Source organism: Metopolophium dirhodum, chromosome 6 (genome assembly GCF_019925205.1).
Source record: "Metopolophium dirhodum isolate CAU chromosome 6, ASM1992520v1, whole genome shotgun sequence".
NCBI classification, from domain to species: domain Eukaryota; kingdom Metazoa; phylum Arthropoda; class Insecta; order Hemiptera; family Aphididae; genus Metopolophium; species Metopolophium dirhodum.
The window spans coordinates 28,401,688-28,419,291 of NC_083565.1; the positions used below are offsets into that span (position 1 = coordinate 28,401,688).

A 17,604-nucleotide genomic window follows, 5' to 3' on the forward strand; every position below is an offset into this window, starting at 1 on the left:
CTGAATTGTGATAAATATTTATCTGCGTTTTTCCACTTTACTACTTTATTACGGTAACTATTACTAGTTATGTCTCATAATCTGTCCATAATATTATTACGTAGGTATTACCTACTCGTTTCGTATTTTATCTTCATTAGTATTTTATCTATTATTATTTTACTCGTATTATATTTATTTGTCATATCGTAAGTTAGTATACTACGTGACTTCGTAAGGAAAGTACATATTTTCTTGTGCGTTGTTTGATTAATTAACATTTATTTGTTTGTATAATTATATATTATACTATAATATTACTATTAAACATGCCACCGAAAAGAAAATAGATCTTCAGAACGACAGCAACTTGAAGAGTTCGTTTGAATTTAGTACAAACTTAGAAGAGTTTTGGTGTAAAAACGCCATGGGATATCCAAACATTCGGCAAACAGCATTACGTTTCCTCGTGGTTTTTTCAACCACATATTTATGTGAGCAAGGATTTTCTTCACTATTATCTATAAAAAATAAACAACAAAATCGTCTGAATCCAAGTGATGATATGCGACTGGCACTAAGCAACAGCATCGTTCCAAGAATTTCACAACTGGTAAAAGAAGCGCGCCCTAATAAGTCACATTAATACTCAATAATATAAATTTGTTACATATTTTTCTCATTGAATAAGTTGATTAATATAAGTTCGTAAAATGTAAAATTTAAATTTGTATCAGCTTTTTTTTATCAAATTAAATTTTCAAATAAATAAGTTAAAATATTTTTCCACGACATAAACTGTATTTCTGATTTTCTGATTTCTGATTTGTACCTCGAAATTATAAACTATATATAAAACTATAAAAAAAATAAGTGATATAAAGAGGGGAGGGTTGAAATCAGGGAGTGGTCCGTGACGGTGAAAAATTTATAAAAGTGGTCCGTGCCTATTGTTGAGTTGGGAACCACTGCTCTATAGAATACCTATTCTTTTATTTTTTGTTGTGATCTATTATTAATTGTTCGGATTAGGACTGTTACTCTGCAAATTGTGCTCAGGACTCGAGATGTTCATCCCCCACGTGGTAAGGAGTTCCGCAGTCCAACGTGCGTTGGAAAAGTTTTTCCCAGGAGCCGCCGGCACGGTCGACGGTGAAATGGTGTCGCGTTTCGTGAGACGAGCGACCTCGACGCTCGCCGTAGTAATTTGGTTCACCACTCAGTCGATCGGAAGCGGCATGTTTTCCATGGTGTAGTTACTAGGACCCTCTAGCCGACTGGAAAAGCAGACACCGCAGAAGTCTGTCGCCGAAGGTCCGATTGTCCAGGTCTTAGACAACACTGCAGACGTAGCTCCACTGCCTGACCGTGTAGAGAAGACGCCCACGGCGATATCCGGCGCCAGGTCGGATGTCGCTCCGATGCCGGACCGTGTTGAAAGTCCATTCATTTACCTATAGGTATAATGATTAAAAAGCAAAAATTAAATAATGTTTTTTTTATAATGCCGATAGACCAAGCACATTCAAACTTTGGAAATGGAGATATACCTTATTTTCAAAATTGTATGAAGATGTTCTAATGGACAAGGGTATCTAAAAAAAAACATTCATATAAATATATGTATCATATCATGTTAAAAATAAGAAAGATATATTATTATCGTATGTATGGTTTCGTTTTATAGAATATTTTTACTAGGTCTGTCCGGAGCTGCTTAGTAAATATATGGCAGAGTAGTAAATATATGGCAGAGAAATGGGGCAACGTAAAAGTCGCCATAGACCCTTTTTGCGGCGCCGGCGGCAACTTAATTAATTCAGCTCGCAAGATGGTTTGACAAAGGTATTGTAATATTTTTTGAATTCAAAATAAATAAAAGGTGGGTAAGTGGATGTCGCTCTGCTGTACAGTAGGTTACAAGTGGGTCACTATAATGGATGGTGTTAAATTTGAATTCAATGATATAATATCATTGTATAAGAAAAACGATTCTGAGCGATAACGGTCAGTCAGCCTATGATATAACTAATATATTTGATGATATTATTGTGAATAAAGTAATTTATATATTTACTTATTTACATAGAATTATGGATTAAATTTATAATAATCAATATTAATTTAAACCTTGGCGTGCGGGTAAAAGGGAATAAGCCAAAAATCACTGCTTTACAGGAAACGAGAAGAACGTCTCATTTTGTTATTGATTTTTCATTTCCTTGTTAAGATAAGATACCTATCGGTTAGGTACAGTACAAATACAATTTATTTATAGTTAATAAAAATGACGTTGTTTTATAAAATTGATTTTTCGTTTACTTTTACCACCTATTGTATTGTAGGTATTCAACATAAATACATCGAATAATTTTTCTTATAAAAATTTTGAATTTTGAAAAGTGTGATGAAAATCTGCCAATTGCCAATCTATTTCAATTCAAAATCGTTTGTTGTAAGAATGTAATAATTGTTGTCATAATATAATCAATGATACAATAATATTGTATGCCACACAGCATTGAAGTACCTACCTAAAGTACCTGTAATATATTTAACATTTAAAATTGTCTCATGCCTTGCCACGGCTAAAATATAGTGGTGAGTACCTAGTGGATACTGAAAAAGTGTTGTGTATAATATTATATTTTATTGTTAAAATGCATTGTCCTAGTGTCCTTATAAACAAAAGTGTTTAATAAATGTAATTGTAATTTATTTTTATTTTTTTGAAAACGTTCTTTTTTTTTATTATTATTTATTTTCCGTGTTTAAATTGTTTATATATATTTTATGATTTGACCTTATGTGTTAAATTTGAATTCAATGATATTATAATATCATTGTATAAGAAAAACGATTCTGAGCGAAAACGGTCAGTCAGCCTATGATTTTACCAAGTATATTTGATGATATTATTGTGAATAAAGTAATTTATATTTACGTGGAGCCTTGTTTTAAATTTTCAATCCTTAGCCATAAAAGTTAAAAAGGTGGATAAGTGGATGTCGCTCTGCTGTACAGTAGGTTACAAGTGGGTCACTGTAATGGATGGTGTTAAATTTGAATTCAATGATATAATATCATTGTATAAGAAAAACGATTCTGAGCGAAAACGGTCAGTCAGCCTATGATATTACCAAGTATATTTGATGATATTATTGTGAATAAAGTAATTTATAAATAACCTATTTACGTGGAGCCTTGTTTTCAATTTTCAATCCTTAGCTATAAAAGTTGAACATTTTATAAATTTTTAACTACAAAATAATTATTAAATTATAAATTTGATAAATTCTGTCCAAATTTGATCTTTAAATGCTTATAAAAAAAAAACTGTGCCTATGTATTTTCAATATTTTTCAACTGCTATTGTAAAAATATATCAGGAGTCTTGTATTAAATTTTTACACTTTTTGGCCCAACAGATAAAACTTTATTGATATTTATAGAAAAAAAAACTAAAAAAATTGAAAACTGAAAATGCCCGTAAACAGCTCAAAAAGTGTCAAAATATTTTCAAAATTGTATGGTGTATAGGAAATGCTAATATAAACATTCAGTGAAATTTTCATGTATCTACAGTTATTCGTTTTTGAATTACAAGAAAATAAGGAAATCGGTACATGAGAAATCGAGTGAATATCTAATGTTGTAAAAATATGAATTTAAAACGCTCATAAAAATTTAATTTGACTTTCTTGTAGAAATTTTTTTTTTGATAAAGTTAGACAAACTTATGAGGAATCTTGTATAAGATTTTAAAATCTTAGATTTAAAAAGAAAATTTTTTATGAATTTCTAACTCAAAATAATTTGCAAATTTTCGTGATTTTTCCGTATTTTTTCAAGATTTGAACTTTAAACGTGTATAAAAAAAAACTGTGACTAAGGATTTTTAATTTTTTTCATCTGCCTTTGAAACAATAACCTAGGAGCCTTCTATTAAATTTTCAAGCTTTTTTACCCAACAAATAAAATTTTATTGATATTTATAGAAAAAAAATTTAAAAAAACTGAAAACTGACAATGTCCGTAAACAGTTCAAAAAAAGTCAAATTATTTTCAAAATTGTATTGTGTATAGAAAATGCAAATATAAACAACCAGTGAAAATTTCATGCATCTACGGTCATTTGTTTTAGAGTTACACCAATAACCAAAATCGATTTTGCGTAAAAATTCCCGTTTTTCCTTAATTTTTCTTTTGTTTTTCACATCGCTTTTGAAAACTACTGGGAAATTAAAATTTTGACCTCCCCAATGCACCAACGATATTCACTTTCCCATCGAACAAGATACTGAAGTCGAAAATCGAAGCATTATTTCGACTACTTATCGTGTACACAGACACAAAAATAAAAAAAAAAAAATAAAAAAAAAAATAAAAAAAATAAAAAAAATAAAAAAAAAAATAAAAAAAAAAACACACATCGTTGTAAAATCAATACATTCATCGTTTCACTCAGAATCTAAAATTTATACATTTTTAACCACACAATAATTTATAAATTATAAATTTGATAAATGTTGTCAAAATTTGAACTTTAAATGCTTATAAAAAAAAATTGTGACTATGTATTTTTAATGTTTTTCAACTGCTATTCGAACGATATATCAGGAGCCTTATATTAAATTTTCACGCTTTTTTACCCAACAAATAAAAATTTATTGATATTTATAGAAAAAAAAACTAAAAAAATTGAAAACTGACAATGTCCGTAAACAGCTTAAAAAGAGTCAAAATATTTTCAACATTTTATGGTGTATAGAAAATGCTAATATAAACATTCAGTGAAATTTTCAAGTATCTACAGTCATTTGTTTTTTAATTACAATAAAATAAGAAAATCGTTACATGAGAAATTGAGTAAATATCAAATATAAAATATAAAAAAATAAATTATAAAAATATAAATTTCAGACGTCATAAAAATTTAATTTAAGTTTCTTCTAGACATTTTTTTTTGATAAAGGTAGACAAACTTATGAGTAATCTTATATTACATTTTCAAATCTTAGATTTAAAAAGAAAAATTTTTATGAATTCTCAACTCAAAATAATTTGCTATTTTTCGTGATTTTTCCGTATTTTGTCAAAATTTGAACTTTAAATGCTTATAAACAAAAACTGTGACTAAGGATTTTTAATTTTTTTCATCTGCCTTTGAAATAATAACCTAGGAGCCTTCTATTAAATTTTCAAGCTTTTTTACTCAACAGATAAATTTTATTGATATTTATAGAAATAAAAACTAAACAAATTGAAAACTGACAATGTCCGTAAACATTTTAAAATAAGTCAAAATATTTTCGAAATTGTATGGTGTATAGAAAATGCTAATATAAACATTCAGTCAAAATTTCATGTCCCTACGGTCATTTGTTTTAGAGTTACACCAAAAACCAAAATCGATTTTCTCGAAAACAGATTTTGTGTAAAAATTCCCGTTTTTCCTTAATTTTTCTTTTGTTTTTCACGTCGCTTGTGAAAACTACTGGGAAATTTTTACTTTTGACTCCCCAAAGTACCAACTAGATTCACTTTCCTATCAGAAAAGTTAATATTGAAGAAAATCCAAGCACTTTTACTGTCCTAAAATGTGATGACAGACACAAAAATAAAAAAAATAAAAAAAAAAACACACATCATTGTAAAATCAATACATTCATCGCTTCGCTCAGAATCTAAAAATGTCTACAAGAAACTTAAATTAAATTTTTATAAGCGTCTGAAATTTATATTTTTACAACATTTGATATTCACTCGATTTCTCATATAACAATTTTCTTATTTTATTGTAATTAAAAAACGAATGACTGTAGATACTTGAAAATTTCACTGAATGTTTATATTTACATTTTCTATACACGATAAAATTTTGAAAATAATTTGACTCTTTTTGAGATGTTTACGGACATTGTGAGTTTTCAATTTTTTTAGTTTTTTTTTTCTATAAATATCAATAAATTTTTATTTGTTGGGTAAAAAAGCGTGAAAATTTAATATAAGGCTCCTGATATATTGTTCTAATAGCAGATAAAAAATATTAAAAATACATAGGCACAATTTTTTTTTATAAGCATTTAAAGTTCAAATTTTGACAACATTTATCAAATTTATAATTTATTAATTATTTTGTAGTTAATAATGTATAAAATGTTTAACTTTTATGGCTAAAGATTGAAAATTTAAAACAAGGTTCCACGTAAATAGGTTATATATAAATTACTTTATTCACAATAATATCATCAAATATACTTTTACCACCTATTGTATTGTAGGTATTCAACATAAATACATCGAATAATTTTTCTTATAAAAATTTTGAATTTTGAAAAGTGTGATGAAAATCTGCCAATTGCCAATCTATTTCAATTCAAAATCGTTTGTTGTAAGAATGTAATAATTGTTGTCATAATATAATCAATGATACAATAATATTGTATGCCACACAGCATTGAAGTACCTACCTAAAGTACCTGTAATATATTTAACATTTAAAATTGTCTCATGCCTTGCCACGGCTAAAATATAGTGGTGAGTACCTAGTGGATACTGAAAAAGTGTTGTGTATAATATTATATTTTATTGTTAAAATGCATTGTCCTAGTGTCCTTATAAACAAAAGTGTTTAATAAATGTAATTGTAATTTATTTTTATTTTTTTGAAAACGTTCTTTTTTTTTATTATTATTTATTTTCCGTGTTTAAATTGTTTATATATATTTTATGATTTGACCTTATGTGTTAAATTTGAATTCAATGATATTATAATATCATTGTATAAGAAAAACGATTCTGAGCGAAAACGGTCAGTCAGCCTATGATTTTACCAAGTATATTTGATGATATTATTGTGAATAAAGTAATTTATATTTACGTGGAGCCTTGTTTTAAATTTTCAATCCTTAGCCATAAAAGTTAAAAAGGTGGATAAGTGGATGTCGCTCTGCTGTACAGTAGGTTACAAGTGGGTCACTGTAATGGATGGTGTTAAATTTGAATTCAATGATATAATATCATTGTATAAGAAAAACGATTCTGAGCGAAAACGGTCAGTCAGCCTATGATATTACCAAGTATATTTGATGATATTATTGTGAATAAAGTAATTTATAAATAACCTATTTACGTGGAGCCTTGTTTTCAATTTTCAATCCTTAGCTATAAAAGTTGAACATTTTATAAATTTTTAACTACAAAATAATTATTAAATTATAAATTTGATAAATTCTGTCCAAATTTGATCTTTAAATGCTTATAAAAAAAAACTGTGCCTATGTATTTTCAATATTTTTCAACTGCTATTGTAAAAATATATCAGGAGTCTTGTATTAAATTTTTACACTTTTTGGCCCAACAGATAAAACTTTATTGATATTTATAGAAAAAAAAACTAAAAAAATTGAAAACTGAAAATGCCCGTAAACAGCTCAAAAAGTGTCAAAATATTTTCAAAATTGTATGGTGTATAGGAAATGCTAATATAAACATTCAGTGAAATTTTCATGTATCTACAGTTATTCGTTTTTGAATTACAAGAAAATAAGGAAATCGGTACATGAGAAATCGAGTGAATATCTAATGTTGTAAAAATATGAATTTAAAACGCTCATAAAAATTTAATTTGACTTTCTTGTAGAAATTTTTTTTTTGATAAAGTTAGACAAACTTATGAGGAATCTTGTATAAGATTTTAAAATCTTAGATTTAAAAAGAAAATTTTTTATGAATTTCTAACTCAAAATAATTTGCAAATTTTCGTGATTTTTCCGTATTTTTTCAAGATTTGAACTTTAAACGTGTATAAAAAAAAACTGTGACTAAGGATTTTTAATTTTTTTCATCTGCCTTTGAAACAATAACCTAGGAGCCTTCTATTAAATTTTCAAGCTTTTTTACCCAACAAATAAAATTTTATTGATATTTATAGAAAAAAAATTTAAAAAAACTGAAAACTGACAATGTCCGTAAACAGTTCAAAAAAAGTCAAATTATTTTCAAAATTGTATTGTGTATAGAAAATGCAAATATAAACAACCAGTGAAAATTTCATGCATCTACGGTCATTTGTTTTAGAGTTACACCAATAACCAAAATCGATTTTGCGTAAAAATTCCCGTTTTTCCTTAATTTTTCTTTTGTTTTTCACATCGCTTTTGAAAACTACTGGGAAATTAAAATTTTGACCTCCCCAATGCACCAACGATATTCACTTTCCCATCGAACAAGATACTGAAGTCGAAAATCGAAGCATTATTTCGACTACTTATCGTGTACACAGACACAAAAATAAAAAAAAAAAATAAAAAAAAAAATAAAAAAAATAAAAAAAAAAACACACATCGTTGTAAAATCAATACATTCATCGTTTCACTCAGAATCTAAAATTTATACATTTTTAACCACACAATAATTTATAAATTATAAATTTGATAAATGTTGTCAAAATTTGAACTTTAAATGCTTATAAAAAAAAATTGTGACTATGTATTTTTAATGTTTTTCAACTGCTATTCGAACGATATATCAGGAGCCTTATATTAAATTTTCACGCTTTTTTACCCAACAAATAAAAATTTATTGATATTTATAGAAAAAAAAACTAAAAAAATTGAAAACTGACAATGTCCGTAAACAGCTTAAAAAGAGTCAAAATATTTTCAACATTTTATGGTGTATAGAAAATGCTAATATAAACATTCAGTGAAATTTTCAAGTATCTACAGTCATTTGTTTTTTAATTACAATAAAATAAGAAAATCGTTACATGAGAAATTGAGTAAATATCAAATATAAAATATAAAAAAATAAATTATAAAAATATAAATTTCAGACGTCATAAAAATTTAATTTAAGTTTCTTCTAGACATTTTTTTTTGATAAAGGTAGACAAACTTATGAGTAATCTTATATTACATTTTCAAATCTTAGATTTAAAAAGAAAAATTTTTATGAATTCTCAACTCAAAATAATTTGCTATTTTTCGTGATTTTTCCGTATTTTGTCAAAATTTGAACTTTAAATGCTTATAAACAAAAACTGTGACTAAGGATTTTTAATTTTTTTCATCTGCCTTTGAAATAATAACCTAGGAGCCTTCTATTAAATTTTCAAGCTTTTTTACTCAACAGATAAATTTTATTGATATTTATAGAAATAAAAACTAAACAAATTGAAAACTGACAATGTCCGTAAACATTTTAAAATAAGTCAAAATATTTTCGAAATTGTATGGTGTATAGAAAATGCTAATATAAACATTCAGTCAAAATTTCATGTCCCTACGGTCATTTGTTTTAGAGTTACACCAAAAACCAAAATCGATTTTCTCGAAAACAGATTTTGTGTAAAAATTCCCGTTTTTCCTTAATTTTTCTTTTGTTTTTCACGTCGCTTGTGAAAACTACTGGGAAATTTTTACTTTTGACTCCCCAAAGTACCAACTAGATTCACTTTCCTATCAGAAAAGTTAATATTGAAGAAAATCCAAGCACTTTTACTGTCCTAAAATGTGATGACAGACACAAAAATAAAAAAAAATAAAAAAAAAACACACATCATTGTAAAATCAATACATTCATCGCTTCGCTCAGAATCTAAAAATGTCTACAAGAAACTTAAATTAAATTTTTATAAGCGTCTGAAATTTATATTTTTACAACATTTGATATTCACTCGATTTCTCATATAACAATTTTCTTATTTTATTGTAATTAAAAAACGAATGACTGTAGATACTTGAAAATTTCACTGAATGTTTATATTTACATTTTCTATACACGATAAAATTTTGAAAATAATTTGACTCTTTTTGAGATGTTTACGGACATTGTGAGTTTTCAATTTTTTTAGTTTTTTTTTTCTATAAATATCAATAAATTTTTATTTGTTGGGTAAAAAAGCGTGAAAATTTAATATAAGGCTCCTGATATATTGTTCTAATAGCAGATAAAAAATATTAAAAATACATAGGCACAATTTTTTTTTATAACCCGGTGTGCGAAATCCCATGTAATAGAAGTCACATAGCTATCCCACTGATACTTGTGAAGTTACAAACAAGTGCCTATTTACTTCTCTGAGATGCGACATGGATGCCAAACGCCAGGTTGAGTGATGGTACATATGCGATATCAAAATGTAATTACTGTAGGAAGTCAATAAAGCCTTCTATTGTATATTTTATAAACTACCTAAAAACTGCACAAGGTGATCACATATGTGACTACTATAGAACATCACTTATGTTACATTATATTTAACTACTCATAGACGACCTATATAAATCATATAGTATTAAATGATAACAGCCATGTGTTGACACAAAAAAACTTCCATTAGAGGTCCGTGGTTATTACCAAAATATTATTCCCACTGTTTAAATTGAATAATGCTCCTTAAAATCACACAACAGAAGGGGGAGCACAATTTTCAAAATTCCAGCTAATTTTTGCCCAGTTTTTTTACATTATTATAAAATAGGCACCCATATAAGTAGTGGATACTGATATCATATATATGACTCACTTCAGCAGCTCCAAAACGTTCACACAATGTTATTCACACCCTAATAGTTAAACTCAATTAACATAATATGTAAAAATGTTTTAAACTTGACATATTTATTAATGAAATGAAAGAACAGCATATAATTACAGTTAATAAAATAAGATGTTTATTATTATGAGCTTAAAATAAATAAAAAATTAAACAAAATAATATATAAATGATTTAAAGTAATACAATTAGTTACATTATTAAATACAGACATATTTTTATATTTAAAAAAATTGTATTTATTTATTCATTACATTAAAAAAAAATAATATAACTTTATTTAGTACAACATGAAATTACTCACTAATGTGTAATAAGCTAATGACAACAGCCCTGTCATTAGGTATAGTAACAAAAAAACATTTATTCTTAATATATTTTAATTTAACAAAAAATAGATCAGAAATATCTGTTGTACTCACATAAAATGTTCCAACAATATTTGATTCAATAGGGGTATTAGACATTACAGAATAACTATTATATTTTACTACTCCTAACTCAATTTGATCATTGGAATATTTTAAAATTTTTTTTACTACAACAATACTATTATCTTTTAAAATAAAATGACCATTCTTTAAATTTGTAGAGCTTATTAAAAATTGATCGGTTATAATTTTTTCATAATAAGTTATAAGTGGATTGTATAAATAAAATGCATCATAATTATGGATTTCATTTTTTAAAATAGGATAACAATTATTTATAACTGATTGTATTTGAAGTTCTTTCTGTTCTATAATACGGTTATATATATCTTGAAGAGGAAATGTTGTATTTTTTAAGCTTTTTTTAACAAACTGCAAATAATTTTCAAATTTAAATGCGCTGAAAGAATCTAGCGGTCCATGATGTTTTACAAAACGAGATAAATGTATTAAACTGTGAACATTATACGTTATAAATTCATTTCCATACAAAATTGAATAATCATAGACAAATTTTCTTATTAAAGTTGTAGCCATATCATTATAAGTTACACAAGTCTCATTAGATGCAAGAAGGCGAATAGCTGTATGAATAATAATGAAATGTTCATAGAATTTTTTCTTTAATCTCCCCTTTAAAACAATAGGCCCAGTATAGAGTAAAAATGATCTGTACTCAGTGGCTTTCCAAAATTCAACTTCTTCAAGCGATCTAGGTAGCCTACAAAATTCTGCAGGAAATGTTTTTTTTAAGTTTATTAGTTCTGAAGAAATAATGTCAATATCTATTTTAGAAAGTCTAACGGGCTTTGGTCCTTTCAACCAAAACTGTAGCATTCTCTTCATAACACCCAAACATACATTATGCATGTAGTCGAGTACTACTGATAATGTAATATCAATTTTAAAATGTAATAACGGACTGTTGCCTTTATGATAATCTACATCAGTTTTTTCACGAAATGATTTATCAGTTCTTAATTCTGAGTCCATTCCTAAAAATGTCATTCTGTTAAGAAATGTTCCTTCTTCTGTGCATGAATTGCAACCATGATAAGCATTAAATTGTTTAACATTAAGAATAAACGCCTTTGCGGGAGCATCACAGATGATTTGGGAAATTTCAAATGTAAATTTTTGTTTATTTATATAGAAACCATTAGTTATTAAATCATTCATTTCTGTTACAAAAGGGTTTAAAAATTCTGAAATACAATCAGGCTTTTTATACTTATCGTGATAAATACCTATAGGTATAATTAATTTAGATAATTTGGTGTTATTTATTATAGATATTAAAATGGGCCAAAAGCATGCCTTAGAACTTTTAGAAATTGGTAATCCATCAATGTTTAATGATAATTTTATTATAGAAGTGTTACAAAAATCAGAAATAAATGTTGTTAGTATTGGAAACATCATAGTTTTGATTCCTAAGTGAATATATGATCCTGGATTTATATGTATGATACTTTGATGTTTCGGTGTATTTAAAAGAACTCTTGCATCCTTTGGGAGATCCAATCCCTCTTCTCTTAAAATTAACAATAACTCATTTACAAAATTGTGCGATACATGGTACTTTGAAATTATTTTTTTTAGACTGTCTACAAGTTTTGATTTTTTATTATTATTATCATCATCTTTATTCGAAAAATTGATACTTTCAGGAAAATGTGTATAAGACATATTGCAAATTAAAGGAATATCGGCTACATCTTCTGACTGTTCACTAACAACTGATGGAGATTGAATACTTAGAGATTTACCTTTTGGAATTGCAGAACTTATATTAAGGAGTTTTGGTTTTTTAACCATGGTTGACGATGATGCCATTTGGATTTGTTGTTGAATATGCCGATCGAAATTTCTTTTTGACATATTTTCCAGTGGCTTAATTTTCTTAATCTACGATATTAAAAAAATATTAATTCATAATAGACAAATGTTTATTAAAAAATATTATGTCAGATATTTAAATAATATTATAGTAAAACATAAAATAAAAAACATCACCGTGAAAATACTTTGAGCATTATAAACTATAAAGATAAAGATCATAATTCATATTATTAATTATTACAGGTAATTTATTTCTATTTATGAAATATAGTAATACAAAAATATTAAATAATAAAGCAATAGTCTCTGCATTGCATTTATAATAAAATAAAGAAATAGATGTATAAAATAAAAATTATTATAGAAAAAACAATCTTGTTAATTTATTGTTGCTGTTCTTTTTCTCTGGATAAACGTAAAGCATTTGTAATAAAGTAATAAAGCAATAGTATCTGCATTGCACTAATAGTTAAATAAAGTAATATAGTTGTATAAAATAAAAAATATTATGGAAAAAAACAATCTTGTTCATTTATTGTTGCCGTTCTTTTTCTCTGGAGAAACGTAAAGCATTTGTAATAAAGTAATAAAGCAATAGTATCTGCATTGCACTAATAGTTAAATAAAGTAATATAGTTGTATAAAATAAAAAATATTATGGAAAAAAACAATCTTGTTCATTTATTGTTGCCGTTCTTTTTCTCTGGATAAACGTTGAGTACCGTGCCTAAACCAATCTTTAACGTGATTCTCAAAAGATATATCAGTTCCTTTGAAATGTTCTCTGGCAATGTCTTGAAAACCAAAAAAAAAAGTTAATAATATAAAACTTGCTTGACATTCAAAATAAATGTTTCAAGCTACCTCACCTTTTATAATACTCATCAATTTCAAATTTTCTAGTTTGTAATTTGTTCTGAACCCAGTCCAGGAACATTTTGAAGATAATTCGTTTGTGAACATTCGATGAAGAATTCTTTTTACAAAATTTTTTATGTCAGTACCACCAATAGTAGTAATAAATGCTTTCTAAAAAAAAACATTACAACAACAAACATGAATATACATGTGTATATATATAGATACTATGTACCTACCATTTGACATTCAAATTTAGAATCATTTTTAATTTTTGTATCAACATCATTAATAGTTTGTATATCTTTCATTGGAAAAAGAGAGATAAAGTCTTCATCGAACATCTGTTGAGAATTGCGGTAATAGCCGCCTGCTGTATTAGATTCAAGAAGTTTTTCTATTTTGTCAATTCGGGCATCAATTCTTTTTACATAAGAGTTAGTTGAAATACATAAATCAATAGTTTTTGCAACCATTTCATCTATAACATTAAGTACACAAATTAAAATTAATAATTTTATTGGGATACATTATATGATAGCTATAAGTGAAACAAGTATCGATTTATTTAAGAAAAAATAGTAATTAAACATCCTATAGTTTTACTAATTTTTCAGAATTACTATATCATTAGTCATTTCAAATAAGATATTTAAACTATAATTTTGTAATTTCCTTTTATATAATATGTAAGCAACTAAAACAAAAATGTCAAAGATATTCATTCAGGCTTTTTTTTTAAAATTATTATTATTGATATTCTTTAACAACAGAGATTACTGAAATTTTTTATAAGATTACATTTTTGTAATATTCATATAATTAAATATAGATACATAGATAATATGGTAATTGATAATATGTTGCATTACCCAAGTTTGTACTATTCCCATAAACATTTCTCAAATCGTCAAAATAATGGATTGAATTTTTTTGGCTACATGGTCCAAACTGACTGCAGTTTGCAGCATTCACATCAATATTGGCTAAATGTTGGATTAGTAAATATTATAAAAAAATTAGATGATGAAATCATGTTTGTAATTTAGAATTATAAAAATTGAGCCTTTTAACTTACTCTCAACACTAGTAGACAATATTTTGTCATTAGAATTATTATCTAATAACTCATACTGTGTGTCAATATTATGGGAAGAAGTTGCTACAGAATCATCAGGTTGAAATGATTGAATATTCATATTTGATGGAATAGAATTCAGTACTTCAATTGCATCTAATAAATGTACAATTTCAAATTTTAAAAATAAAAATAATTAGTTACAAAAAAAAAAACGTGATAATATTCATATCTACCAGAAATAATATTGTTTGATAATGTATTCTCGTTCTGCATGAAGGGTACACATATACCATTCATATTTTCTTTGTTAGTTAAAATTTTTATCGGTGTTTGTACTGCACTACTATCTATAATATAATATACATATAATATAATTAATATTTATAACGTATAATAGGTACTATCTAATATAAAAATATTGACTCCTATTGATTTTTCTAAATAACAATAATTATGTTAGGACTAAGAAAAAAATTGTTATTCATTAATAAGCTGTAAGGTACCCATATTTTAAAAATAATTTATAAAAAAACATATCACCTTAATTATTATTAAATATCTAACACTGCACAGAAATATAGGGAATTTAGTTTTCAATTTACCACTTTCATCAAAGTCATCATTTAAATTGTCATTCTTTTTAAATTTCATTTTTCGTTTCCTTTTTCCACGTCCTAAGCTTCTATCAGACTCTGATGCTTGTAAAAATATTTTTTTTTCTCTTGTGATAGCTTGTTCATAAGTAACTAGAATACAGTAAATACTCAGTATTAATTAAATTCAATTTGCAGATTAAAAATTCCTAAAAATTTAACAAATTAAAAAAAGTAATAATCCTAAATAAATATATTAAAAGTAAATTATCAAATTATAATAGGTATATACTCTATCCTAAAGCAAAGTACATAGCCCAGAAAATATTTTCATCTATTCTGTGCTATTAATTTTATATTATAATTTATAAGTCCAGTGAAACCTGTATATAATAGACAGTCACGACCTAAATAATTGTCTGTTATAGACACTAGATGTCCGTTATATACAGGTGTCTGTTAAGTCAGGTTTCTCTGTGCTACACCCGGTAATACATTTTAAAAATGAAATGACAAAAACATTAATTAAGTAATAACAAGATCAATTTATTTATTTTACTATCTTTAATTTATTAACAGTAAGCATTATACTACAAAAACAATTTTTATTTTCTAAATTATAATTGTATTCTTTATATTTATAATCAATATAAAGAACTTGATAGCTATAATAACTTGCCAATATAATTTTAAGAGAGATTAGCTGCCATTATATTAAAACCAAGTAGTGGCCCTAGAGTCAACAATATAAACAACACACATTAATTTTATTTATTGAAATTTTGTTCAAAAATATAACGTTATAAATAACATTTTGAAGCCTTGCTATATATACACAATATTAAACTACATAGTGCACATAGTGAATTATTAATTTTTTTTTTAAATTTTTGTCAAAAATATTATTATCTAAAATTGAATTTGGTAATTTAGGTACCTATTTATGACAAATATATGGGTAATATGATTCAGGTATAAGTCCCTTTGGCCCCTAAAAAATCACAGCCCTGTGTGTCTATGATAATAATATATTACAATATATTTAAAAAATAGAATTATATTATATAGGTAGGTTGTAGATAGGTACTTAAAATTACTTACGATCTTCTTCAATAACTTTTACCGGAAACAGTGTCCATTCTTTTGTTGGCTTTTCTGCCATTTTAATCATTGAATCGGTTATTCTTTTTTTTGGCCATTGACAAAATACATTTTCACCAACCCGGATCAACCAATTTGATGGAAGTACAGAGTACTTGTTTTCCTCCTCAAATAAACCTATAGTCCATGACTATAGAAACAAATTAAATAATTTATAGGACTATATAGGTATTTAAATGTATCTCAATAGTCATTCTTTTACCTATTAAATTAATAATTAGTATTTATTACACATGTATATTAATTATTGCCTATTGATTGGTCCTGTTTATAATGCTCAATTTCATCATGATAAATATATTAGGTAGGTACCAAATTGTAATTATTGGTAATAATTGTTTTTAAACCTGCCTTCAAATATACACATACATACAGTTAATAATGTGTTGGTTTAAGGGATATGTATATAGAGTTTAAATATAATATAGGTAATAAGAAAATAACTCAAACATGTGTAGATATAAGTAGATTTATAATTAAAACTATTATTATATTAATTGAAAAATATAATTACCTGTTTTGTAGCCATCGTAATTTTTAGTGTGTAGTCGTTGCAAGTTAGGTATACCAATACGATATTGGTACAATAAACTAAATATTATCTGGTACCTATAATGCTTGGTATAACTTGCACAGTTGTACATCTGCTGTAGCCAGTAGGTAGGTACACGAGTCACAAAGACGCAGATCAAACTACAGTAAACAGCAGGTATTTAAGTATTAAACACTGAGGATAGACATTACACGATTATAAAGAAAGTATACAAAATAGGTAGATGACGATAACGGATAACCGTCAAAACTCGATGTGTCAACTGATGGCGAAGTGGTAAACAACACGGAGTCACGGACATCCAATACCGATTGGCCGTCTTTTAATTTCTAAGAATACAGTGCATCACATCGTCACATCGATAACAATATTTATAAATACTTTATAATATATTATATAATAAATTCTCAATAGACACAATCTGAACGATAAAAACCATCAGGATAAAACCCTGGGCAGTCATACTACTCGTACATATTATACATTATATTATATTATATTATTTTTAGAGTATACATTATGCGTTATTATTTTATTTAATC

General features: G+C 26.1%; 2 protein-coding genes across 4 annotated transcripts; both read right to left on the bottom strand.

Annotated features, from left to right (window-relative positions):
* Positions 1 to 10,675: 10,675 nt before the first annotated feature.
* On the bottom strand, positions 10,676 to 12,855 carry LOC132946767 (uncharacterized). Its single transcript, XM_061016826.1, has one exon. The coding sequence runs from the start codon at positions 12,853 to 12,855 to the stop codon at positions 10,840 to 10,842; it is 2,016 nt and encodes a 671-aa protein (XP_060872809.1). The 3' UTR covers positions 10,676 to 10,839.
* A 626-nt stretch (positions 12,856 to 13,481) lies between these two features.
* On the bottom strand, positions 13,482 to 17,400 carry LOC132946768 (uncharacterized). Of its 3 annotated transcripts, XM_061016828.1 has the most exons (10): positions 17,275 to 17,400; positions 17,024 to 17,202; positions 16,450 to 16,639; positions 15,358 to 15,501; positions 14,989 to 15,102; positions 14,753 to 14,908; positions 14,547 to 14,660; positions 13,914 to 14,155; positions 13,686 to 13,845; positions 13,482 to 13,610 (listed from the first exon to the last, which is right to left on the bottom strand). In XM_061016828.1, exons 2-10 carry the CDS (start codon positions 17,036 to 17,038, stop codon positions 13,498 to 13,500), a joined length of 1,248 nt encoding a protein of 415 aa, XP_060872811.1. In that variant the 5' UTR covers positions 17,039 to 17,202; positions 17,275 to 17,400; the 3' UTR covers positions 13,482 to 13,497. The 3 variants fall into 3 exon arrangements, with proteins under 3 accessions (XP_060872811.1, XP_060872810.1, XP_060872812.1); XM_061016827.1 differs by having other exon boundaries at positions 17,024 to 17,387; XM_061016829.1 differs by lacking the exon at positions 14,547 to 14,660 and having other exon boundaries at positions 17,024 to 17,387.
* Between the last annotated feature and the right edge of the window lie 204 nt (positions 17,401 to 17,604).

Excerpts from the sequence above, each read along its gene's own strand:
- LOC132946768 (XM_061016828.1), bottom strand. Across the intron at positions 15,502-16,449 it reads AAAAGTTATTGAAGAAGATC|TTACTTATGAACAAGCTATC; the intron begins GTAAGTAATTTT and ends ACTGTATTCTAG. Across the intron at positions 14,661-14,752 it reads ATTGTCTACTAGTGTTGAGA|CCAATATTGATGTGAATGCT; the intron begins GTAAGTTAAAAG and ends TCCAACATTTAG.
- LOC132946767 (XM_061016826.1), bottom strand. The coding sequence starts at position 12,855 with ATGTCAAAAAGAAATTTCGATCGGCATATTCAACAACAAATCCAAATG.